The sequence below is a fragment of the Seriola aureovittata genome, chromosome 11 (assembly GCF_021018895.1).
Source record: "Seriola aureovittata isolate HTS-2021-v1 ecotype China chromosome 11, ASM2101889v1, whole genome shotgun sequence".
Taxonomy (NCBI): Eukaryota; Metazoa; Chordata; class Actinopteri; order Carangiformes; family Carangidae; genus Seriola; species Seriola aureovittata.
The window spans coordinates 15,301,623-15,328,671 of NC_079374.1; the positions used below are offsets into that span (position 1 = coordinate 15,301,623).

General features: G+C 38.6%; 1 protein-coding gene across 3 annotated transcripts; it reads left to right on the forward strand.

Moving 5' to 3' along the window:
• Positions 1 to 73: 73 nt before the first annotated feature.
• Positions 74 to 27,026, forward strand: LOC130177108 (coiled-coil domain-containing protein 148-like). 3 transcript variants are annotated; one of them, XM_056388554.1, is made up of 15 exons: positions 74 to 192; positions 1,343 to 1,431; positions 1,873 to 1,994; positions 5,459 to 5,562; positions 7,296 to 7,387; positions 7,484 to 7,635; positions 11,470 to 11,565; positions 11,700 to 11,881; positions 12,426 to 12,564; positions 15,626 to 15,832; positions 22,560 to 22,700; positions 24,041 to 24,159; positions 25,804 to 25,921; positions 26,099 to 26,238; positions 26,804 to 27,026. In XM_056388554.1, exons 2-15 carry the CDS (start codon positions 1,374 to 1,376, stop codon positions 27,012 to 27,014), a joined length of 1,881 nt encoding a protein of 626 aa, XP_056244529.1. In that variant the 5' UTR covers positions 74 to 192; positions 1,343 to 1,373; the 3' UTR covers positions 27,015 to 27,026. The 3 variants fall into 3 exon arrangements, with proteins under 3 accessions (XP_056244529.1, XP_056244530.1, XP_056244533.1); XM_056388555.1 differs by having other exon boundaries at positions 26,099 to 26,233; XM_056388558.1 differs by lacking the exons at positions 74 to 192; positions 1,873 to 1,994 and having other exon boundaries at positions 1,354 to 1,431.
• The last annotated feature ends 23 nt before the right edge of the window (positions 27,027 to 27,049 follow it).

Genomic DNA, 27,049 nt, shown 5'->3' on the forward strand with positions numbered 1-27,049 from the left:
AGGCTATGCAAGCGTGCATGACGTCAGTGGGAATGTGGGAAAGGAGTGCGCACTCCTGATTGGTTGCAATGGGAGCGGGGGTGTTCAAGAGGAGGTTCGCATCGTTGAATTAACCAATAAGAGAAGAGATGATAGTTTCCTTGGTTACAAATTTTGTCAACCCATACACTGTACAGAGAAGGATAGCACAAGGTAAGCTAGGCTTTAGTGTGTAAATGTTCATTTTAATCACATAGCAGGGACTAAATACTAGTCACGTGTGTTGCATTTTGTTATTTATGAGGTTCTGTAAAACTTGTTTGTCTTGTATCTCATTTGTGTGACTTCAGGAGTGTAGACCTAGCTAACTGACAAGATAATAAAACAACAGCTCCGCTGTTCTTTTGTAAGTTTGTGTATAAGTTCTTCCACAGTCTTACCGGTGAACTTATGTTATATTAGGGCTGCAACCGTTATTTTCGATTATCAGTCGAGCATTTTCTCAGTCAATCGAGTAACGTGTGGAAATTACCTATCACCATTTCGTGGGGGCCAAGTTGGCAAATGTTTACTTACACTTGAGAAATTGAAAGCAATGAGTTTGGGACATTTCTGCCAAGAAGTGACTGAAACAATTAATGCATTATTAAAATTGTTATTGATTAAGTAAGCCATTAATTGAATAGGTTCAGCTCCAAACTCGCTGCCTTGGAAAAAATTGCAAGGCAAGTCGTCTATCCTAAGGTTTAATGCTACATTTACCTTTCAAATACCAACAATCATCCTGTGAAAACCAACAGCTAATGTTAAGCAGCTATTATGTCCTGAATTCTAACCTTAGTTTTCCATACACTGAAAACTAATAATCTTGCTCTGTGATTACCTTTATATCTGCTGGAGACTTGAGCAAAAATTATGATCAGTGGGTGTAGAACAGAGTGTTAATTTTCATTTCACTCAGATTAAATCCATTCCTGCATCCTCAACATCAACCACCTAATCACACATTGTATATCTTAACTGACACAACACCTGTGTGGCCAGAATTTTTCAAAGCTTAATCCAAAACAAAGACACAGAGATGTTCCAGCGGCATATCTGATCACACTGGGTGCACCATCTGTCCCCACCCAAACTCTAAAACTTGTGAGAGCCGACTGATATTTACGCAATGTCACTAAGACCTTGATGGCAAAGTTTGGTTTTTGATGGGCTTTATTGCTTTTGGCCTATAGTCTCCTGTGAATCCTTTGAATGACCCCACTAAAGCCTGCTACCTTCACAGTTGAATGTTGTCTTTTATCAGGGTTTGCAGAGCCTTTGTATTTTTCACATGCAGTGATTTTTTTTTTTTATCTTGCAGGCACTACAGTGCATGAAAGCAGAGCGCTATAATGATGAGTGAAAGAGATGTGCATATGTTCATCACACACTACAGAGCAGAAGATGTGGGTAAGTCAGTGAGAAATGGGTCTGAAACATTGTTGACTTGTGACATAGTGACTCTCTTACGTGTTGAACAGATTTGACCCGTAGTCCTCATGTTAAAATTCTCCAGGTACTGTCAAGTCTTTGATGCTTTAGTCAGAGGCAGCATTGCTTATGTTTATTCACCTGCCTCTTTGTGTCACAGCTGAACTTCTCCAAAAAACTGTCTGCCACATTTAGTTTGCTCTGCTCCTTCCCCTCCATACAACTCCCCTTCATGCAGTCATTTCTGAATTACCCATACAATCCATTAGTGCTCAGCTGGTGCTGCTCTCTGTCTTTACCTTTATTTCTTTCTTTGCTGAAGTCAGCATAAAGACTTTGCTTCAGACATCAAAAGTAATGAGACTTTCAACAATTCCAATGATCCTAATTCAGCCATATCATTTGCTTTCATCCATGCAGAAAAACTGACACTGCGGATGAAAAATGGTCTCTGCAGCTCAAAGTACAAACCGGGTGAATATAAAAGACTACAAGCTATTGTTGATGCCCAACGTCTGGAATCTGATCTAATTGGACAAAAGGTAAATTTTGGTCATTGTCAAAATCATGCTTGCACTTAAAACAGCAACGCTATTATAAAATCAATTCTTGATAAATTTAGTAACATGGTGATTCAGAAGCAAATTAAGAGGTACATGCATTAACACTATGATAAAAAATGTTTTTCAACACTATGATAAAAATGACCAAACAGTCCTCATGACCTACCACAGGAAGAGCGGGAACTGACAGAAACCTGGTTTTAATGTGAGGTGAAAGAACAGCATGTCTCCAGTAGTTCTAAATAGCACCATTGCTTTCTATTTGTCTACCTTTCTCTGCTCTTTCTTGCAAACAACACAATGTAAGGGGATTTCATTTCATACAAAACAGGCATTTCACAACCTTTATAGTTTGTCCAACAACATGAAACAGAGCAGTAATATCACTGTCATACACAATAGCATTGTCAGTTTCATGAATATTCATTTGGCTGCTATGCATTTTCTATATAACTGTTTGAAGTTCACAATCATCTGACTCTGAGCAGAGCAAAAAGTTAATACTAGGGGCAATTGAGATTAGGTTGTTAGACCTGCGGTGTTTTAATTGGTAAACTGTGTCAGAAGCCTTTTAGTATCATTATGGTTGCCCATGGCTTCTTCCAGCCCTGCTCTCTGCATACCCTAGATAAGACGGGCTATGTTTACATTCGGTCACCCTGCTGAAAGGCAAGCTTTCGGAGCATCTCTCATTGGTGATGTGATAGAGGGTAAATAAATGACCATGAGTCGCCTCAAGCATGAGATCATTTTTGCTCTTCAGGAAGGGACTGGCAGCATCAGTAGATGCTAAAACCATAAAAGAAATTACCTCTTGATAAGATTTTTTTGAGCAGCACTACAAGAATGCATAAAACCCCCCACAAAAAAACATCAAAAAACAGATCAGAGAGATGCATATATTGAAATTAGTGGCTACATTGCACTAGTGTTAAAATCATTCAACAATGAGCATTTAACAATAAGAAAAAAGAAAATATTGTTTTGTATTAAATTAGACAAGATGCAAATGAGCACAATATTGCTACAGTGTTTCTAACAGATTCTACACATTCACCTACAATGATGTTTCTGCGTTTTTGCTGAAGCACCTTGGCCTAATTAGAAAATATGAAAGTACATAATTGAAACACCACAGTCCTGTGGGAGAGTCTTCACTGTATAATTGCTAATGTAGTTCATCCTTTTTTCGTGCACATACACTCAGAGATGATCTCTATTTCATGATTTGGGTACAAGAAAAACATATAAAACAGTAAAAGACAAACAAGCACAATTCAAATGCATTCCATCATTCACAACTGCTGCAAAGCCCCAAATTTAAGAAACATGTACAAACAGCATTTACAATATCTATTAGTATTAAGTTGTTCAATCTCCAAATGAAACAAGAGATTTAAAGTTTTTTTTCTGTCGTTAGGCCTACATTTGTAAGTAACATCGTATTTAAAGGCCCTCCACCCACACAGGTGTTTTCACTTATTTTTGCCTGATTAGACCTTTTCTCAAGCATCTCAAGACTGTGCTTGATTGACATCTCTGACCCTCCTGTTAGATTTTTTTCACCTGTTTGGATTGAGAAGGTTGCACCATTATCATGGTTTGTTAACCTCATGAAATTCAATATAGCATCACCCAACTTCAACCTTAGCAAATGTCTAATCAGCCAGAGTAGAATACACCTGTGTGGGTGGACAGGGTCTTTAAAACAGGAATGCAGAGCCCAGATTGAACATGTGGAACATCTAAAGATAAAAAAGTGAAGCAGAGCCTTATACTGAGGATAAATATTGTGCAATGCAATGTGCTTTTCCCAACTCCCTCAAAGAGGAAACCTTTTCATATAGATACAATAGCTTACAGAATGAGCTATCGTTAATGTAATTAGCAACACCTGTGCTTTTCTTCCTTTGACGAGCAAAATGTTTGCTGTGAAAAAGGCCTGCAGGGAGTGAGAAATGTATAAGACAAATTGCATTGTGATACACGTCTCCATAGCCAAGTATGGATATCATTTTTGACTGTATTATTGTTTGACAAGCTGAGGAGGACCATCAATTGTTGTGATAAGAATTAATTTTTGACTTTCAGCTCCGAATTTCAATTTCCATATTTTCGGTTTGACAGTCCTGAAGTGCTTTGTCAGGGATCTTAAAAAATTATGATTATCATTGTCAAGTGATGACTGATAAGAGAAATCTGAAAGGCAACAAGAGAGTCAGATTTCAGATTGTGAATTTGCAATGACTTAATTAGGAATAAAGAAAGTGGTGTTATATGCATAAAAATGGTTGGTTTAAAATGTAATTGGAGTCTGACCGAACACTCTGCTGTTTAATGGTTAATATAAGATCGATAACGGTGGATATTAATGGATTAGTTTTATTTGGTACAGTAAGACTGAAAATCACTTGATGTAAATGTAACTCCAGGCATAGTTTTTCTAATCCAACTGAGTTATGAGTCAAGATCACCTATAATACATTGCCTGTAAGAGGCATGGAATGACACCAATTTGGCCTCTTTCTTTCAGAGCGGCACTAGTTTCAGATTAAGCACTGTAGATTCCAGTAACTATAAAATGAATATCACCCTGAGGGTAAATGTCCAGCAGAGTACGTTCTTACTTCTTCTTCTACAACAGCAGCAGTGACTTTACATGTACATAGACAGTCACGACATAAATCAACACCCTAACTCCTTTAGATTTCCTATTAATATGAAATATATTGTACCCATCTATAAGCTATGTGAGATTGTCTTTTGTAGAATTATCTGAGCCAGTGGCCTGTGTATAAAAACACTGATAGAATACCATGAATTGCTGCACTGAAAGCGCTCTGAAGGAGGGCCCTGTTCTTTAATGACAAAAAGGGAAAACAATGATAGCAGATTAAGACTTCTACCTCCCCCCTCCTCTCCTAATAACATGCCTCACGCGTGTCATGCTTATTTCTACTTGATTATTTTAATTTGCCGCTGTTTATTTTGCTTTCATGCTTTAACAGTGATACTGTTTCAGTTGAATTACCTGAGTTTATGAGCCTCTCACAGAGACTATAATGCTAATAAAGACTGAAACGCATGCCAATAATATAACCCTGATGTGCAGAGAGGAAGGGAGCAGCTTACTTTTTCTATAAGAAAACTACCTATTTTGTGTTCCACTGTCCTTGCGACATTATGATTTACTTACTAACATTATTATTTATTACTATATTGTTGTTAGGAATTTTGAATGTTTAAAAATGGTCCAGATAATTGTGCATTAAAGCATTCAAGATAAGGTTTTGTCCAGATAAAGTTAATTGTAGGAGGATTTAAACGTCATGGCTGAAGTGCATTTAAAAGAAAACACTCAAGTGCTTTGTATATTTCTTCAGTGCTTATTCTTGTTCAGGGAAACTGTTTATTCCTGCTGTGCATTAAACCTGGTCTCATAGGTACAGAAGACTCACTGTGCAGCCAAGGCAACCAAGGAGAGCTCCATTTTACGGCAGCACAGACAGGTGTGGAGCAGAGAGTGCCCCAGGCTGCAAAAGGCTGAGTAAGAGCCCCCTATTACTCCCTGTCATTTTCTGCTGCAGTTTTCTGAATCTGCTATTATACCACGCAACCGCTCCATTTAAGCCCCATTGAGCCCAGAATGGAACCTCCTTGAAAAAATTGTGTAAAAATGCAGGACAAAAGTGATCTCAAAGAGAAAAATGTATCATGGAGAAAACAAGAAGAGGAGGAGGATTTACAGCCTCCTTAACATGTAAGCTGATTTTCTTGCAGCAATGACATCAAGTTAGGGTAGCAAAGGGAGAGAAACTGAGATGAGTGGGGAGTTGCAGTTGTGTGGAGACAAAGGGGTATACTGAATGGAGGAACACTCATGCTGAGGCAGAAGTGTGGGACTGGGCCCCCGGTGGTGTCATGCCTTGTGAAGTGAGAAGGGCAGCACTAGCTCTGGGGTGCAGCTTGTTTGGCTGCGTAATGACTGTGTCTGAGCCACCCAAGGTTAATGATGTACACAAGCGTGAGCCTCAGTAATGAGCCTACTCATAAAGATGTGCCACTGCTTGCAGCTCTCTACACATATATCTAGTTAAATTACCTTGGGATTCAAAAGCCACCTTGTCAAAACAAGCAACTATATTGCTATGGTTACTCTTCCTTTATTCACATATTCTGGGCAAGTTAGTAAGATGTAAACAATTACTATAGCTCCCTCCATAGGCCGGTTAGTGCAATACTGCCCATAGTAACAAGACATCTTGCCCCCTCTTCCCACCCCCATACCTACAAAACATACTCTTAGCAGTAACTCTATGCAATGGTTGGAAGTAACTAAGCAATTTTGAGGTACTTGTTATTAATATATTATTCTATTTAATGCTACTTTATACACATCCTATACTTCCCTACATCTATTTGATGGCTTTATTTACAAGTTACTTTTTCAATTCAGATGATAAAAATATAATCAACAAATGAATTAATGAATTATTCTGAAATTGGCCATCTACCTTTGGTTCTTTATGTATATTTAGAATGCATACTTGTGGAGTACTTTGTGCACCACTGGTTGTATGGAGCCAATCAGGACGATGCGAGGTCATCTCAGCTGCAGGTGGGGTTCTGATGGGGAACAAGCAAACAGTAGGCTGCTCAGAAAGAAAAACAAAATACCATGTAGGTTAAGATGACCAGAGTTTAAAAGTAGCTGTAATCAATATTTTTATAGTAACAAAATGACAATGGAAATCAATGCGACAATGCAAAAGGGATTACTCATAGTAAAGAAAGCTACAGAGAATTATCCCTTGAACCTGTGACTTTACAGAGCTATATAGTGTGTTCAGTTCATTGCTTAGTTGTGTAGTTGGAACCTTACTGTTTCTGTTTTTTCTCTCACCACTCATATAGTGTAGAATAAAAACATAACTCCTAATAAATGATTATGTTGCTCCATAACAGCTGCATGTGCAATTGAGCAACTATTTTCCAACAAGTTTGCCACATCTACTTAAAAAGTGATGATAGTATGTAAATGCTGTGGTCACAACTTGTTTCCACTTCCCCCAAGTGGTCAAAAAAATATTCAGTTATTGCAGTCTCTGTTTGGCAATGTCCTCGTATCTAATGTTAGCTTAGCTGTACTTCTAACTAATGTTACACAGAGTGCCATTATCTTTCTTTCTTCATCTTTATCTAATATTGTAAATTATTAGCTAAATTAGCTAATGTATTGTTGTTGTATTTAATACGTCTTTCTCTTGTCCCATGAAACAGGGAGAAGGCTGAGAGTGACATCTGTGATTTTCTGGAGCAGATCAGGCCGAATAGTAGAACAGACACTGCCATCTTCTCACTTCAAGATTATGGTAACAGCATCAACAGTTTTTAAACAGTACCTGTGTATCACCAGCAGTTTATGAGTACTGTAATAATATGTATCTTTGTGTGTTTTGGGGTTTTAGAGCTGTTCCTTAAGAGGGAGCGGCAGGCTTTCAGGATAGCTACTGTTGAGCCTGTTCATCAGCTAAGGCATGACCTGTGCTTCAGACTGGGTGAAGTACAACATCAGAAGCTCACTGCCCATCCATCAAGCTGGAAACAAGTAATACAACAGGTATCTCTATAATATGAAATAAAGATACACCTGAATGTCCACTGTTGTCATCAGAGTAACTTTGGTAAAGACAAGCTTTAACAAAGCTTAATTTGTAGAAAGCTAGCAGAATGACAGCATTAATAATACTAAATTAATACTAAATTGCATTTGGCAACTCATGTCCCTATTTGTTAGTGAACCATTTGGCAATATTTTATCCCCCTTTATCCCGTACACCGAAAGCCTTCAATAATGAATCTTAGCTGTGCTCACTGTCTGTTGGTACCAAACCATAACAGTCCATCCTGCAAACAGAAGTTTAAATGAAACCACCCTCCTGCTTCTTCACTCAGCGTGCTCACAGTGTTGTATTCACTGTCCATGAATCTCCTGTTTGTTAGATATCCACAGTCCCTAAGTCACCAATTCTGCCTTTGACTCTCAGAGGCTTTTTGCAAGCTTGAGAGATGAATGGTGAGATTAAGGAGTAAGCAGGGGTCTTTAAAGACAGGCCATACTTGGAAAGAACTGTCTGCCAGCCATTTTGTCTCTTCTGTGTGGCTCGCTCATGCTTGTTTCTTTCCCATGACCCCCCTCTACTGTGCTGGCCCACAGCTCCTACCCACCTGATTGCATGGACACAATAGAAAACACACACACCAAGCCACGATGCCTGCCCTGCTGGTCTTTTCCTTTTTTTTTCATGTCTTTTCTCAATTTGTTTAGTTTCTGATTTCACCATTTTGCTTCACTCTCTGACTCACAAGAAATTAGAGAGAGAGACCCTTCTCAGGTGCTGTATAATTACACGTCCACCCCTGGGTGTTTTAAATGAAAACGATGGAAAGAAAGAATCTGAAAGAGACTGGTACTTTGTTACACTCTACTTAATAAATGGAATCAAAAAGTACAGTATGAGGGAAACTTACCCCATGCCATGTTAATGGCTGTTAAATATTGTGAACTGTTTTGACACCATGCATTATCATGTTGTCTCCAACATTTTCCAGACTTCTATCGGTTATGAATGGTCAAATGGTATTTCTCCTCGATCATTAAGTTTTGTACCAGGTGAGTTTTCTCTTAGCTTTCCTGAAATTAATTAGTTCTCTGAGAAAAGAGAAAAGAGATATGCAGATTATCTACAAGACAGACAAAGATAACATCACTTTGAAATACGCAAAGTGAGCGCCGAGAAGGCAAGCATGCAGTTACTAGGTATGATAACAGGTCTGGATTCTCTTTAATCAGGTTTTAAGATTATATGCAAAGGAAGGGTAAGAGTTGCTTTATTGTATATTTAATGGAAGTATGTTCCAGGACTGGGAAGCTCTTGCTGTAAAGGCTGTGTAGCCGAAAGATGTTTTCAGCCTTGCAACAACAATGAGCTGTTTAATCTCTCCCCACCTTTTTTCTTAAATATGAATGTGGTAAATGGGGGAAATGCTAATCCTCTAACAATTTTGTGTATTAAAAAGCATTGTGAAGATTTTCCCAGAAAACTAGTACAAATTGTTTATATACACAGTGCGCAGGCTTCATTGTGTCAGTGGTAAGAGAACAAGTGGTTCAGTAGTGTGTTATATGTGAGAGAGTCTTTACAGCTTCAGGTGTCACATATTTTCAAATAAATCTATACTGAATTTTGTTTTTGCAACAACTTACATGACTTTTTATTTTACATGCAAGATGCAAACAAGAATCTTTGTAACCAATTCCATTAACTTTAAGTTTAAGAGCAGCTGCTTCACAGTTTTTCACATATATTTATTCCTGTATTTTCTGCATACATTTGGACATCAGCTCCAATAGTATATGATCTATAACCTGAAGAGTAGCAGACTTAGAAAAGAGCAGGGCAGTCCAACATTTCAACAGAGGGTGGGTGACACTGTCTCCATGATCCTTACATGTTGGTTATCTTGGTAACCGGTGCAATGACACTGTGGGAAGCAAAGCAGGCATTCTCAGGCCCTAGCATTCTTTATCTCTTGATCCTCTTGAAGGATCCCATGGTGTTCCTTCCCCAGCTGGAAGATGCAGTGTGTATAGTGCACACAAGGAGCATAAGATCCACCAACCTGTTAAACATTCTCATGCCTTCCTTATATATTTGCAGTTTTTATCCAGAGTTTGGAATGCTGAAATCTCTCGCTATATCTTTGGCCATATTATTACTGTTACTTTTACCTTTATATGACTGATGTACTGCAAAACATTTGCAAAATATTTAGTAGTCAGAACATGATGCACATCTATGAATCTGATGTTGTTTTTCTGACTCACATTGGCTGAATGTTCAGTCATTCACAAAACACATTAACATTTGAATCTGTTTGCAGGTCTTGAGGAGTGTTATTGCTTACGTGATAAAAGGTGTATAAAGCTCTTTGGTGCTCCAGAGGGAGCTGCAAGAAGTCTGATAAATTGCCTCAAGTGATGACACTTAAGACAGCGTCAGTTGGGGATGAAGACTAATTTGAAAATTTAAAAAAAATCTGGGGATGTGGAGTTAGAAAGAAGTCAACTTACCAGACCTCTGTAGGCAGCTCCTCACCTCTGCTGTTAGCGTAAGAAAACCCAAATCTCTGAAACAACTGTTGCCGGTTGACTTGCACTGTGGGTAATATAGTCGCCAGGGAAGAAGGAAGAAGAAGACATGGAATAAAAAAGACAAGCACTCTTTTAACTACCACTATCTGAAGTCACAACAATATACTGAAGTGGCATCACATGGATGATTTTCTATTCTTTTAGAAAACATGAATATCAGGAGTTATCTTTAATTTTACCATATATTTTACCAATGAAAAACGATAGAAAACGCAGTGTTGACATTGGTGAGTTTGTAAAGTACTTAAGTCTAGTGAAACAGTCCACTACTCTGGGTGAGTGAGTGAGTGAGCAAGTGGTTAGTATTTCTGTTTAGCCATAGCTGTTGTCTGCAGTCAACTCTGCTGACATGTTTGGACAAGAAGAAGACAGGTGGGCATAAGATCACATTGTGAAGGCCAACAACTAGATTCTGGAAAAGAAACTATGGGAACCTGAGATGATGTCTTCAGTGGGAGTGCTGGACCAAAAACTGAAAAGCCACGAAGGCCAGAGGAGTCAGACCATTTCACATTTTCCACCATTGTTTTTAATAGTTCACAACCAAATGTTTACATTTTCATAGAATTAGAAAGATGCATAAACATAAACTATGTTGTTCTAACTTCCACCACTCTTCCACAACTTGGTCTATTCACACAAATGTTTAAAATACTAATGCAGCTATTCTACCAATGTACTGTTTGTATGAATAAAAACTGCTACTTCCATTTTTAATCTGAATTTCTACATTCCTTTTTGGAAACTCAGAAATAGACCTAATTATCTGATAAGCATTGTCTCCATTTCTAAGTAGCTGTTTTACTAATACTGATTCACTCTGATGATAAATGTTTCTAAATCTACATGTCTGTGAAAACAGAAGGGACCTGTGTTCAACCAGTACTGTTGATGTGAGCAGACATAGCAATAATGAGAGTGCGGAAAAGTGTTACAGTAGATAGCTGTGATCTTTTGAGTCTCTGTGTATTCCTAAAGTCCCAGATTTGTTTAAGCTGCAGGAATTCTATCAGAGTCTTTCTCAAAGCATTATGGATATCAGAGGGATTCCTGGATACTCAGGGCAAGAATGGTAGCTTTGTTTGCCCAAAACAATTTAGCCCATTTAATATTGAGGTGACAGTTTCTACTTACCAGTTTGATTTCCCTGGACAGTGTGGAGTCAGACTGTATGGCTTTCATGTTTGTTTTCTAAGCCTGTATTTAAGATATTTCCATGTTCTGTCCTTGAATTACCAGATACACTTTGTAAAAGACCAGCAAGATGGCATTACTGCAAAACTTCATGCAGAGTTCCTAGCATTGGAGGAGGAGATTTTGGGCCTTGGCTTGGAGGTAAGGTTATACTGTAGATATCCTGCTTCTGTTACAGCAATTTTAACACCTCTGCTCAAAATGGAATTACTACACTTTGTCACCAAAGTAACTTATCTTACATATCTCAACGATGATTGCATTGTCCTCTGCAGAAATATCTTACTAGTACTTCGGATAATCTGGTGAACATTGAAAATATTCCAGAGGAGGTTTTGAATTCAGACTGCCCTTACCCAGAGCTGATGGACTCCCTGATCCAGGCCTTCCACTCCCTGTCAGACAGATACCAGAGCAGGCTGCAGTGTCTTCAAGAACAACTGCAAAGAACTGACAGGTAGGCCTCTAGACTAGTAAGGTTCAGCTTTGAACCTTTTCATATCTGTAAGTGCTTACACATTGATTGAAGGAGAAAATTGTAGTGATTTTTGGAGCTAACATCAAATATGTATATGATGACAATCCCTCAAATATCTTACTTAGTCATGATAGAAATAGCCTTTAATGATTTTCAGCCATCCATTTTGATAAATACATGCACAGGAAGAACTCTGGTGTAACTTCGCAGATCAAAATGGAAAACTCAGCAGGATGTTGACAGCATATGGAGGCACAGTCACGTTATTCCCCGGAGGCAGGCTGTTGAACAAGACAAGTCTTCCTCACCAGGAGGTTGATTATATCAGTATCTTAAAGCCACTTCATAACTTGATTTTTATTTCCATATGGTCGCTATATAAAACTTTTGCCTCTATGACTAGTATGTAATTAATCAATGTGTAATGGAAATGAAGTGAAGTGAAGGAAGGGGAACATAGTGTATCATTTATTATTTATTTTGCTTTATGGTCATTTATTTTCTACATTGGAATCTGTTTCAGGTTCTGTGGCTGGTATCCAGATGACCACCTACGCTTCCAGTTTACATTGTTTGAGTACACCCATGACATACCCAACCACAGAGCACTCTTCATGGACATGCTGCAAAGACTCTTCCCTGAGAAAACTAGACAAGAGCTGGTCAGTACACTGGAAAAAGATTATTGATTTTGTTGTTTATTAAACAGAAGAACTAAGTCTGTCAAAGAGAAAATATGCAATGTATCTAATTGTTCGAATAATGAAATCAAAGAATTGTTTAGGTTGTTTTTCAAACAAAAGAACCGAAACTTTGCTTGTTTCAGCCTCTCGAATTTATGGTATGATATATGGTATATGATAAACTGAATATCTTTGGGTTGTGAAATTGATGATCAGACAAAATTCGTGATATTTTATACACTAAACAACAAAGTGATTAATCAACAAAGTTTTTGACAGATTAATTGACAATTATTGATTGTTACAGCTGTACTTTAGCTCTCTTTTTCACACTGACACAGTTACATTCTCACATGGGAGCTACCTACTCTGCTGACCACTGAGCGAGAGAGTTAAGTGTATTGATAAAGAGCAAGATTTATCCAGTGGGACACTGTATATTGATAAACAAACTCCCACACATGCTCCTCTTAAAATGTAACTCCCTTTCCCAGTATAAAGCAGCTCTTCAGTGTTAGTCCCAGACTCCCCGATCAATGTAGCTCAGTACCCTGAACCGAGCAGACAGACACACAGATAAGCTTGGACAATGATCCGCTCAGCACGCTGCAGGATGTGCCATGTCACCCACTGTGGACAGCTCGCTCACCCCACAGCCTAGCATCGCCATGACAACCGCCAGCCCCTCTCTCCTTCCCCTCCTTCCTTGCACTCAGAGACACTGTCCTCATATCAGTTCCAGCTGGGTGCTGCATTTAGAGCTGTGATCGTTTAGTGTTGGAGGGAGGTTACAAGGAGAAGGGATGTGTTTGTTAACAGTCTTTCTTTATACTCTCCACACTTCCTCAGAAACAGACTCAGAGATGATGTAGTGCTGACTCCACCTAATTCACCTATTAGTCATAATTAAGATGGCTTGCGTGCAGTGAATAATCAGTGAGAACTGTAAATTGGTTGGCTGAAACCCCACTGATTAAGCGCATACATGCTATTCTGCTTTCAGTATTTGGAAAAAAATCTTGATTATATTTAATAATTTTTTTTTGCATTTTCTGTATCTGAAATCTAAATTAAGTATGACATTGATTAGTATCCAGATTAGTATCCAGTAAACTCAGATGTTGGTTCGCTACTTGAAATGAGCTCAGTCTGCTTTGGGCAGATATTTCCCGCGTATTTAGTGTGGGAAAGAAATAATTCCCATTGCTCTAGCAGACATGTGGGTTGAAATTCTATAGGTTGTACTTTAATTACAGAATCTATCTGTTAGTAATTGCCTTTGCTCTAACCTGTCTTATGAAGGTTTTTCACTTCAGAGCATTGAGGGTTGTTCCTGCTTGAGCCGTAATATTTTGCTCACCTGCCATTTAGTTCCATCAGTGTGCAATCATTGCAGGATGATAGGATCATTTTCCATTGGTTTTGTCAGTTTTCTTTTAATTCTAATGCAAGCTAAACCTGCTTTTTGTCATATCTAGATAGCAGGTGACATATTACCACAGTTAAAGGGTTTGTGCAGTGTAACAATTTAAGAGCCTTGGTTATAAATCAGTTCCTATGTTCTCCTCAATACCTTGCAGTTTCAGAGGAATAGTTTGAGACCTTTGAAGAAATATTGCTTTTGTGAAATTCTCGTTTCAGTTTCTTTCTTTGATCTTGCATAGAAATATCCAAATGAAAGTAGAGCAGAAGCAGACGGTTTGACTGGAGACTGAGTTACATTAGTGACATTGACTTACTTTGTTCTCTTAATCCCAAAATATTTGAATAAAATAATTTCTTTCAGCAGTTTGTTTGACGAAGGCCTGCAATCACAACCCGAATACATATTACTGCCTCAACAAAGTGCCACAGCAAGTGTGCAGGCATGGTTTCTGTGTCCCTTTTTGATGACCGTAAGTGGAACCAGTTTCTCAGTTTCAATGAGTCAGATGGTGGTACTCCATCTAGCTTAGTGTGGAGATATCCCTCTGCTGGATGGGTCTTTTTATTGTCTATTGTGACTTACTCTTTGATGTACTCTCATAACAAGTGGGAGGCCAACAGAGTACCAGCAGGATTTCACAGTAATACCCTCATAATATTCCAGGGCAGTAGTGGAAATAATTCATACTTCTTACCTTTTCTGACTATATGCAGGGAGCCATTTTTATTTTTTCTTTATTTTCTTGTACTTCTCAGTCCTCATGGAGACAGCACTCCACAGAGGGAATGTGGATGCAGCAGCTGAAGTGTCATGTCACTTTAAGTGTGCACTGTAGACACGGTGCAGTACATGCTTCCACATATATTCTGTGAGTAATATGTTAGCTAAAGTGCATGCTGCACTGTGTGCAAACACACATTGCATATCAAGGGTAAACATGAAAACATGTATGCAGACACATGCTGTGTTTAGGCTTACTCTCTCCTAACAACCAAACAAAGGCAAGGGTAGTGAAGGAGAAAGTGACGAACAAAGGGTGGATCTTCCTCAAGTTCCAAAGTTGTGCATTAATAAACAGGATTTGCTTGACTGCCACTGGCACTTCGGTTCCGTTGGCACGTCTGTCAGCTCACTCATTTTCAATAAAACCAGTCAGCCGTCTAATGCCATCCCACCGTCAGTTAGCCGCTATTAGCCCATAGATGAATATCATTCCCTCTGTTCCAATGGAGCAGCCAAGTGATGCAGCCTGTGTGAGTGCTGACACAATGATGAATAGCTACAGGGAGCCCTCACACAGAAGAGGACTGTTTTCCTTCAGGATATTTCAGAGCCAGGAGAGAATGACCATTTTATACATGAGCCTAGCTAGACCTGACACCGAGTTTTCCCTATGGTCCTGCTGCCATTATTATAGACAGTGTAATGTATCATGTAGGAGTCTTTGTGGATTTATGTTTGCATGTCATCAATTTGATAAGACGCTATGTACAATACAGCAGTGTTGCCATTTGGGCTGAAGTTGTTCAGTACTTATAAGACCAACTAATACACTATACCTGTTAATACCCCATGAGATAAACAATGCCGTCTTCATGTTTGTTGTTCTTCAAGATGGAGCATGAACGTGTGTGGGACTGGGAGCGCTTCACCCAGGTACAGTTGAGCGTAGTGACCCAGCAGTGGCAACGGGACCAGGAAGAGCTACTGGCCAGAGCCCTGGTCACATTACAAGAGGCAAGACATACCCACCGGGAGGAGCTGGAGCTCCACAGAGACCGCCAGAACCAGCAGGACATCTGCTTGCGGCTCAGAGAGAAGGTTAGTGCCTATTATACCTTCACACCAGGAATTGTCACGTGTTTAGCAACATTTCCAACTTTATGAGACGGCACTTTTTATGTTGAAAATTATGCTGCAGTTCTGTGTCTGCAACCCATATTTAGTCCCACAAGGAAGTATGTGTATAACTCCAATTTCATACTTTTTCCCTCTTCCGCAGCCTACCCAGTATGACTCTGTGGTGTACTTCTCTGCTGTTCTTATTTATAAGTGACACTCACTCACACTCCTGGTGGATTCGTCAGAATTGAGAAGGTTTACAGAATATTTAACATCAAATCCTTTTCCTCAAAAGAACATATGAGAATCTTGTAGTTGCAGTGAGAGCGGGTGAGGCACCAGACAGGCAGCATTGTCTGACTACCTGCTTCTGTACAGTATATCTGCTGACGAGGTTGCATGTTACACCAGGCTGCCTGACAGCATCTCTCGCTTTAGCTGCCACTTGGGATGGGCTGTGAATGCAAACAAGCTACTAAAGATGGTCTCACAAACATGATGTTGCTGTCTCTGAGGGGTGCTAGTTCACATTCACACAACAAACAATTTATTCATGTGAACAAATCCATGTGCTACTAATGCAGTGCTGTATGAATTGAATTTTCCTTGCCTGCAAGTCAAAAAAAAAAGAAGATGCTTATATTCTGTGGCTGATCAGATAACAAGACATTCTGATGTACTGAAGTAGAATTGGTCAGGGCCATCCCCACTGAGCCTAGATTTTTCAAATTATGTGAGGATAACAACCCATGTCCGGTTGAACTTAGTTGCTTAGTTTGCTGAACATAGTTGGGTAGTGTAGAAATGTGTATTTATTATGTGGTGAACTAACAAACCAACAACCCTACTGCTGGGACCTTTTCTCAGGTTCCCATGTTAGGACAATGGGGAAAACAATATATGACAATCTCTCTCTTAGTTACAGCAGTTGGCCTGCACACAAATCACATTTTTTCCCCCAGTCTTTTATTTTACTGCTATCATTTAATTTTGTGGCAAGGCTGCAAAATTGTGGAATTAAAAAGTGGCTCTTGATTTCTTAATTTCTCAAGCTGTGCCTAACTGTGCAGCTTGTAAACATAAACACTTAAGGTAGGAACAGCAGCACTCTTATTTACTGCAGCGTACCTGAGATCTCTTCCTCTAAATCTAAAACAAGATTGTTGGACCGGAAGACAATTTCAAAAGAGGTTGGCAATTGATTATTTTTCCATGGAGTTTAATATGAAGACTTTCTGCCTCATCTTCAAGGATAAAGGTGCCATTCTCAAGGAATACAATCTCAAGTGGAATTACACCATTAAACAGCCGCATGTACAAAGGACAAGAAAGTGAAGGGCACATTACTCAGTTGTGGAGTGTAGATAGTAAAAAAGAAAAGAAAAAAGTTATTATTAGTTATTAAGTAATTATTCTTTTGTTCATGTGCTTAAGCAGTCTCAGTAGGAAAGAAGATCTTGGCCAGTGACTTCCTGATAGTTTGAGTAAGATAACATCATTGTATTATTTCCCTATTGCCATAATTATACTTTTTTTTAAGTATTTAAGTCTCTTTTAATCTGTTTTGCTACACATTTGCTGTAACACCTGAAAGTAATATGCTCCTAGACAATCAACAGCTTGCAAATTCTTTCAATTTAGCTCACATAATACATTATGTTGGAGGGGATTTGTTGACTTGCTTTTATTATGCAGGTAATTGGACTGTTTTCTCTTTATCCTTTGCTGTTCATTGCCATTTACTACTAATGTAAGTGAGGAAGCAAATTCAAGGGGAATGATCACTTCACATTCAGTTCTGTCAGAATGGAGCTTTTTCTGATACAGCTGCAATGGCAGTGGCACAACAAAGTTGTGTTTGCAAAAAAGCATCACAGGTTTTTAAAATGATGGACTATGTTATTCAAGACAGCAGTGTGCCTCTGCAAGCTTCTTTTTTAAAGTATTTTTGAAAACACAAGGGGTCTTTGAGTTTTAGTAATTTAGAATAAACCTGCAGCAGAATATAAACATAAGCCTCTCACTATTGCAAACACATTTTTTATTTTCATGGCTCTCTGAGGCAATAAGAAAAATAAAATCACAGACATTTTAATTCCCTTAACTTTTCTAGATCCACATTTTTTGTTTATGCATTGCATGGGCACATATTTGAGTTTGTGTGGAGGCTCAGATGGACGCCTGTTTGCATCCAATTTTTCTTTCCCCTACCTTTATCACTAGAGCACAGCGACACAGTGGTGAGACAAGATGGATTTCCTCCCGTTGCATCTGCTTCTTTAACGCTTTGTTTTCTGCAGCTGCTCCCTCTGACCCAAGCAACTCTCCTGACTCTCTCACCCCTCTTGAGATCGACTTCCTTTCTATGCTCTAAATTTAATTTTTATTGTATTGTATGTGCTGTGTAGCATAAATATGATTTGGCAGAAGGCTAGGGCAATGTAGCTGACAGGTCACCTCTAAATGTATCAAATTTATATACTTTATTTATATTTAATTTCATGGATTTTATGGAGGTAATCATCATGATCTTTAACTAAGGATCAGTTCACATATTTAACTTGATTCTTCATAGTATATTTTACACAGATGGATACTCTTACAGGAGGTAAGTGGAAAGCTTAACCAATTAAATCAACTAAAGTCAAATAATGCAACTAAAATAATAGAAATTGTGATTTGATTTGAAAATATAGATATAGATAAAATAGTTAACTAAAAGTATGGATAAACAGCCGAAATAGCTAAAAGTAGTGGATAAACAGTTGAAATATATTGTGTTGTTTATATTAACAACAATATCCACTTTAATATAATTGGTACATCAAGTTTATAATCCCTTCATAAGAACATTTGAATGAAGGGGGGCTTGATAGAGCTGTGGGGACATGTTAAACAATACAGGTTAGGAATCACTGGTCTAGATGATGCTTTGCTACAATGACATAACTGAACTAATCTAATTGAGGTCCTCTTGCAACAGTTTACACCAATGTTAACTGGTTTAAGCCACAACCTTTTTGAAAAAGATTAAGAAGCTAAAGGGCTGCTGTGATGGTACTTGTCGGTTAAAGCAGTAAATAATATGTTATATTTTTTAGCTGTCATTATGCAAATAACAACTCTCCACATCTCGTATTCTCCGAGCCTCCGTGGATTTAGATGAGAGCATATATTGGACAAGTTCTGGTCAGTGCTGGTCTGGTTCTGACCTCATTAGGGAGGGAGGCTGTGTGACACTTCAGAGGGACATCTAGTGGGAAGAAATCCAGGGTAATTGATCTCAGAGTTAGCTTGTATCCCTCTGTTTGGGAAAGGGCAAGACTGTTACACAGACCACAGCCTCTCAGATTGGCCATGCAAAGATGACTGGCTGGATTCATGTGTCTGGACACGGACGGATCATATAGCAGTTATTTCATTTCAGAAGGCTCCAGGTGTGATGGACAGTATAGGAAATGAAGAGGGTGTTTATTGTCAAAGGTAAAATGAAATGGATGATTAAGATAACTAGTTAACATTTCATGCATGAGACATGGCTTATTTCATTCCAATTTATCACTGAAAGACAGATGCTTCTTTTCAAGTCATCAGCTGTTTGTTCTGCAGTGTTCTGGCTGCTGTAATTAGTTGGCATTGTTCTTGGTGTTACTGTTCATTCCAGCCTTTTATTCTGTCCTTGCTTTCATTTTGCCTCCCACTTATATCTCCCTCCCAGGCATCTTTGATGAGCAATTGTGTTTTCCACATGAGTAAATAAAGCCTAGAGGGATGGCAGATTGTTCCAACATTTTCAGGTGGGAAAGAGATGAGCAGACCAACAGGACAAATGACATAACCATTGAAAGAAGAAAGATTTTCATATAAGATGGGGGATTTTCTTTTATTGCAAGAGCTCATTTTTCATTTCCTGCTCTCCAGAGTACTAGTACTACAGAGCAATATAAACAGCACTATTACAGATCAACTTACACTGAGTTGATCTGTGGGCCCTTCTTGCAGTATTCTCTAGCGACTCTGTATTAGCAAATCCCCCGTCACTGAGTGTTGATGAAGAACAAGGATAGCTGTTCATCCCTCTGGTGGCCGAATGGACACAGCAGATTTGAGTTAAGTTGAGGTAGTGCGTGGGCCACTCAGTGTTTCAGTTGACAACCCTCTGAGGAGGTAATTGCTCATATATGTATAATTTTTCTTCTACAAATTGATGTACCTGTTATGGCCCTGAGGAACATTCCTTTTGTGCAAGCTGTGAAAATACAAAGATAATTGCATGGTTTCATTTTTCTCAACTCTTAATGGACATTATTTCTTATCCCTTTAAAGATCCAGTAGATCTCACGTGTCATTAATGCCACTCAGAGTGGTCGCTAAGATGGAGGAGTGTTACTGTTCTTATAAATATATCACATATTCTCCCCAGTTTGCTGTTCTAATTCACAGCGATGATTCTGGTTCGAGATTTGTAGCTTTGCATTTGGTCATATCTAATCTGTTTCACCCATCTGTTATATATCACAACTTTGTTATTAAATGACCTGCAATTGAAAGTTCTGATGGCTGCTGCAACGCCCCCCTGACAGAAGACATTACTTTAACTGTACAGTTATATTAACAAAGGATTTTAGCAGGCTGCAGTGTGCAGATAAAAAGGCTATTATTCTTTTGTTATTCTGACATCTCTGCAGTCTTTTCTCTGCTGCCATGAAAAAGGATGGTGTCCCATTTCCTTTTGAATTCACAGAAAATGAGATTCCAGTGACAAATTACTGTAGACTGTACATAATGACCATTTTATTCCCTTTGTGCTCCCTAAAATGTCTTTTCATCTCTGCCTAAACAAGAAAGACATACAAAATACATTCAGTCACTGTGGATCTCACTGTGTTCACAGTGGATCTAAGCTTAAAAGATACATTTAATATTATTTGGTTTCCTTACATGACCTTACACTACAACTGAAAACTACAACTGAGCTTTATGAGGCTGTGGGGAAAAAAACAAAGATAGTGTTATCAGTCACATGTTTGTATGTCTCAAAACATGCAGTATGCCTTTCAAACCCACCCAGCAGGTTGTTGACACACTCTACTGCACATGGTTCACTACAGCAAATATGCAGGTGTCATATCTGGGCCAGACAGGAGCTTGATAGATGGTTTAATTATGTGTGCTTCTTTTTCTGTATTAAAAAATAAAAAAATCTATCATTTGATTTGTATTCTGGTTACATAGATTGAGGAATTCTATGAGACAGAATTTTTACTGAGCAGTGGAGATGTCAGATGATGACATTGAAATATAGATATTTGTAAAATATTTATTATCCATTTTTGTCAGTAGAGACATGACAAGAAGTAAGACAGCAGAGAGTATGGGTTATGTGTAGGAATGACCCCCAGCTAGAATCAAAAGAGTGGCATTGCAGTTACATGGTCAGTATCTGCGACCACTACACTGCCACGAAGCTCCAAAATATGGATGGTTTATGCGTATTGAAACCCTATATATGACTTATTATATATTTCAGATTTAATACCTTTCTGGTTGATTCTATACACCATTTAAATATAATTTAAGTCTTTATTTTTCCAGGGGGGGAAATTCAGTATTAAACTGGGAAACGAAACATAAAGCCTAAACACTTAGAGCACATAACATTAGCATTGCTCATTTCTCAAAATTTTATGGTTTGTTTTATACACTGAATACTTTTCCTTATGGCCAAAAATGAAGTAAAAAAAAAAAAAAAAGACTAAGGCATTTTAGTAGACATCTTTTCAATCTATATTTAAATTGAGTGTGCTAATGAGCTTTTGTATGGGTCCAGTGTTTTGCCCCAGGGTAACACCAGTAGTCACTGGAATCATTACTGTGACCTTTCACAATCACAAGGTTTTATTACATAAGGCTGTACTTGAATCAACGCCAACATCAACAAGTGCACATTACACATTAACAGTGGAAGGGAGAGAGCAGCAGAAGTACAAAACAGGACAAATGGACAGTGCAAGATAACTGAAAAACAGTGACACATAGCATACATAGCAGGATAAACATTGTCGCAGTGCTTTCACCATCGTTACTCAGTCATCACTCTCTGTCACTGCTCAGGATTGCTCTTCTGGTCAAGAAAGAGAATAGAGAGCGACTAAAGAAGCATGTTGTATCACCAGCGTCAACACTGGAAGCTGGAATTTGAATAGAGGCTGGATCGTTTAAAGTTATCTCTCAAACACACAGCTGTTGCTTTTTCTCAGGCAGACGTCAAGTATGATGATGATCTATGAATGACTTGATGATACCGCTGGTGCTAATGTGTGTGAGACCATGTTAATTTGTAGTTTAGTCCTGCAGGGATTCCTGAGCTCTCCTCTGATAGTTCTGTGAGTCCGTCTGCTCCATTGGAATGCAGCATTTAATACCCTGCTCACCGCAGAGCGGCTGCTGCATAACTGTTTGTGATAGGGCTCAAACACACAGGCTTTCTTTAAGATTCACTGCTTTGAGGGGTCCTGAGGTGATCTAACACAAAGTGTGAAAGACGGCTGTGACACCTCTTCAAGAGTTCATGCCACACTTTGGCACCATGGCAGTGGGGCTCAGCTGGTTGTCTCCCAATGAATTATTCTTTCAAGACAGCTTCTGATGGACAATAATCTGCTTTTTGTTTCTCCTCTATGTGTATTTGCATGTGTGTTTGTAGCTGCAGCGGTGGCGGGCCCAGCAGGAGGAGGTGGCGAAGCTGGAGGCAGCTATAGCTGCTAGACAACAAGCGGAGGAAGAGGTGAGGTTAAAGAGGGAGCAGGAGAGGGAGACCACCATCAGGTCACAGCAGAAAGAAAAGGTAATCTCACCTTCATCAAACCCATCACAAAGCACTTCTTAATATCAACCCTTATGCACATGAATCAAGTTAAAATCTCACTCATTTGTATAATTCCATTAATTGGATTTAAAGGATTCTCTGTGTTACCAGGGAGAAAAACACAATTTTTGAAAAAAAACTGAGTTGATTTAATACATTATTGTATAAGAGATATTACAGTAAATATTCTTTCTAGATGATAGATGGCATTTTTTATCCTGTGCTTACAAGATCCATATATTGTGTGCATAACTTATTACAAGGTAATTTATTTTAAATTCAAATACTTCTTTATCATGCAGCCAGCCCACAGCCCACAGCCAGCTCAAAATGGAGAGGACCTGGTCAACCAAAAACACAGGACTGTCCTCAGCAGGAATTATCCGCTAAATTTTAAAATGGGAGACAATAGGTATAGATGAGTGAGGTTTAGATGGATGTCTATGGCGTGCCAAGAAAATAGCCTCATAAGTTAAAAAAAGAAATTAGTCATATTGGCTCAGCTTGATCCCAGGCACTCGGCACACATATCAGTGATTTCACAGAAAAGAAAGAACTCCTCAAAAACAAAATAAATGTGGCATATAAGCTTTTGGTGCGTGTGTGAATGAGTGTATAAGTGACTTCTCATGGAAAAGAACCTATTATTGAAAAGTTATTAGAATAGAAGCACTGGTACTGCTATGTAGCTGTCACGTAGCTGTCCTAAACTTCTGGAAACATTTAAATAACTTGCTTGAATTAGATAGATAAAAACACATTATCTTTGGTGACATCAGGGGGTCTGTCTAAATTAAAACCATCACTAGGTTGTCAATTTGATAAAATTACACTAGCTTCAAATTGCTCATCATTTTTGGCTACGCTGTCTTAAGTATTTAATTGTGGGCACACGTGGAGATCAAACTTAAAAAGATACATTTGTACAATTATCTGGGTATTTTGATCATTCAGTTTAGTTATTGTCCTCACTGGTACAACTACACCAGAATGTGTGTGTGTGTGTGTGTGTGTGTGTGTGTGTGTGTGTGTGTGTCTGACTGTTTAATTAACTCTCTCCTCAGGGGTCTGCTAGGAGAGCATGGGCGATCTGAGACACTCTCTGATTAATGAGAGCATTTAGGCTGCATTGTATTCCATGTAATTTAGTACATTAGTCTGCCAGACATTGAAATATCATCTCATTCTCTCTATTTACACTTATCCGATTACTGCTCTGTCACAATCGATAGGACATGACGATCCTAAGAGTTCTGTGGAAGTCAAATTATTGGGAGCTTTTTGTCGTAACTCTTTGTAAATTGTTGTTTTTCCCTCAGGTCAGGCAGTTTTATTTAAAGCAGCAGAAGAGGAGGGATGTGCTGGAGCAGAGAGATCAAGAGAGACTTGCTTATCTGAGGAGCGTCATGGAAGAACAGGAAAGGAGAGACAAGAAGAGGTGAGTGTTGCACCGTGGGACCCAAGAGCTAATACATTATTGCCCATTACCAAGCATGACATGACATGCATTTAGCTTTTTTCATATTGGCTTACAACCACTTACAGTCACAGGTGTATTACAAAAACATATACAGTTATATTACAATTTTTAGCATGATGGTTCATATCAAAATCAGTTTACCAATCATAGGGAATACAACTCAGGGTGTGGAAGCAGCTGTATAATGTCTTCTGTGGATTTTTCTAATCAGACAAAACAACCATGATGATGTTCACGATCATTATCTCAGCTTTGGCTTGAAGACTTAAGTTTATACCAGAAAGCATCAATCACAAAGTGAAGATAAGGAATTTGAAAGACGTGGACGTTTTTAATATTACCACTGAATCACCCAACTTTATGGAAGTGCAATACTAAATTGCTGGAATATCGAAAGACCAACCAATGCAGACTGATAAACAGCATCTTGCATCCAAATACAGTACTGCACTCCTGTTGTAATTTTTATGACTTTTTTAAATGGCTTTTACACTTTTACAATCAATGTTTATCGATTTGAGCACTGATTGATCTATTCATCCATTCAATTAAATGTGGCTGTTCTCTATCTCCATTTTCTCAAATAAACTTGATTACAGTATGTTTATACTAGGCTTCACTGTAACAGTAGTGGGCCAGGTAACAGGTATTAGTTAATAACTTATGTACTACTATACTACTATACTGCTATAGCATTTATTATAGCTTCACTACCAACCACCATATATGTACCAAATTATCTTTAGCAGCCATACACTAATTTGAATTTTTTCTTTGTATGTAAGTTGATTGGCTGTGGGTACAATTTTACTGATATCTCTAGATTTTAATGGGGACAATACCTTTTTTTACTATAATAACAGACACGTTTTTCATTTTCGCTTATATCAGAATATGCATCTTATCATTTATTTACATATTAATTTAAAATGTATATAATATATAATGTATTAATCCAACAATCAAAGCATTAATACACATAAAAGATCAATAGAGTGTCAGTGTCTTTGTGTTCTTTGCTCATTCTTGTCAACCTCTTAAATGCAACACACTTAAAATTTCAACCAGAAACATTGCTATTCAGGCTGACATTAAGTTACTCATTTTTAAAGTTTTTTTTTTGGCCATTTTCTGCCTTTATTATTCAGAATCAGTAGCGACAGACAGGACATTCAGGAAGAGTATAGGGAAATGACCCATAAGCCCTTGAGGTAGGAGCCCTAACCATTTGGCAGGTCGACCTGATGTTAAGTAACTCTTGAAAAATAAATTCTGCCTTTGAAAAAAATCTTGTGTTTGGTATTATTTGTTTAGCATTTCTCCACAGACACTGACAGAGACTGGCATTAATAGCAGATAATAGTATTGACTTTGGCTGCGAGAATGAACTCTGGCTGGAATAAGAATCAGGAATCATGAGAGCCTGAAAAGGCGATAAAAACAGATGATGGGAGAGGAGCTGCACTCTGGCAGCTTCATAAAACCCTCCACAGCCTGGAGCCTTGCTGTGTCAAGAACGATTGGTAATGTTGGTCATTGCAGTGGCAAAGGAAGAGAGGGGCTGTTTAGGTCTAATGTCCACACCTTCTGTGCTCCCTCTAGGGTGCAGTTTAGGGCAGATATGTTGCAGCGGCGCAGGGAAGAGAGAGAGGCGCGGGAGCTTGAGCATCAGAGAGAAGAAGAAGAGAAACTGAATCGTCTGGAAGCTCTCAGAAAGCAGGTGGATCATTATCTGCTCTTAACCCTCTCAAGCACTCTAATTTACTCTGTCAGTTGAAATGACCCACAAGGGAAGACTTGGACTCATCCTTATCTGAGTCGAGGCATCACTGCCACCTTATGGCAGACAATTGTATGTTAGCACTATATAAAATGTTTTTTTTCCTATTCATCATAGGTTGGGGTGGTGGCAGTGGCAGACCCAGAGAGGATGATGGCAGATACAGAGGCTTGGAGGAGTCGACACTTGAATGTAAAGGAGTCTGAGCTCCAAAGGCCTCTCTACAGTATTAACACATACACAGACACACAGGTGAGGTATGATAATGTCTAACCTCATATAAGCTTTAGCTTTTGTATGATTTAAAAAGCTCTACAGCTATATGATTGTTTGCCCCAAACTCCTTATCTATGACATACATAGCATGAACCTAGTTTCCCCTCCCCAGTTTCCTTGATTATATTAAGCCATTATGTTTTGGTTCATCTTGGGCGAGACAGGGCAGTGACCTCTGTAGTGGGAGAAATTATGCAAGCTGGTTGGCTGATAGACTTGTTTACACAGCTTTGATCTCAAGGCCACCAAGTCAGTCATTATACTGAAGAGTCTGTGTGGGTCTGCGGTTTTATCATCATTGTGGAGAGCAGGTTGGAATGTGGTTATTGTGTAACACAAGCAATGACTAATGATTGTCAAACTGTGATAATCTTCTCCTCCAGTACCAAACCATGAAGGATTAGTGATTAATCTTGTTTCAAGTATTAAATATGTAATAAACCATAAAAACAAACTATAGTAACCTAGTGGGTGTGATCTAGTGTGAAACAGCTAGAAATATATTATTTACTGTTTTTTTTTCTTTCATTTTTATTTGTTTTCCAGATTGTGTCTGATCCAAGAGTGCGGGTTGAGCAGGCACTGCGGGAGGCTGGTCTGCACCACAGCCAATATGCCAAAGAGGTTCTGTCTGTCATCAAACCCCCCAAACCACCTCGACGAGACACAAAATCCATACTCAAATTCTGACCAAGGGCTTGTTGGGGTCATATTATCAAGTCAAACTAACCATTTTTCGGGTATTAAGATTATATGATTGTAAATACATTTTACTGATCTGAATGTGTAAGA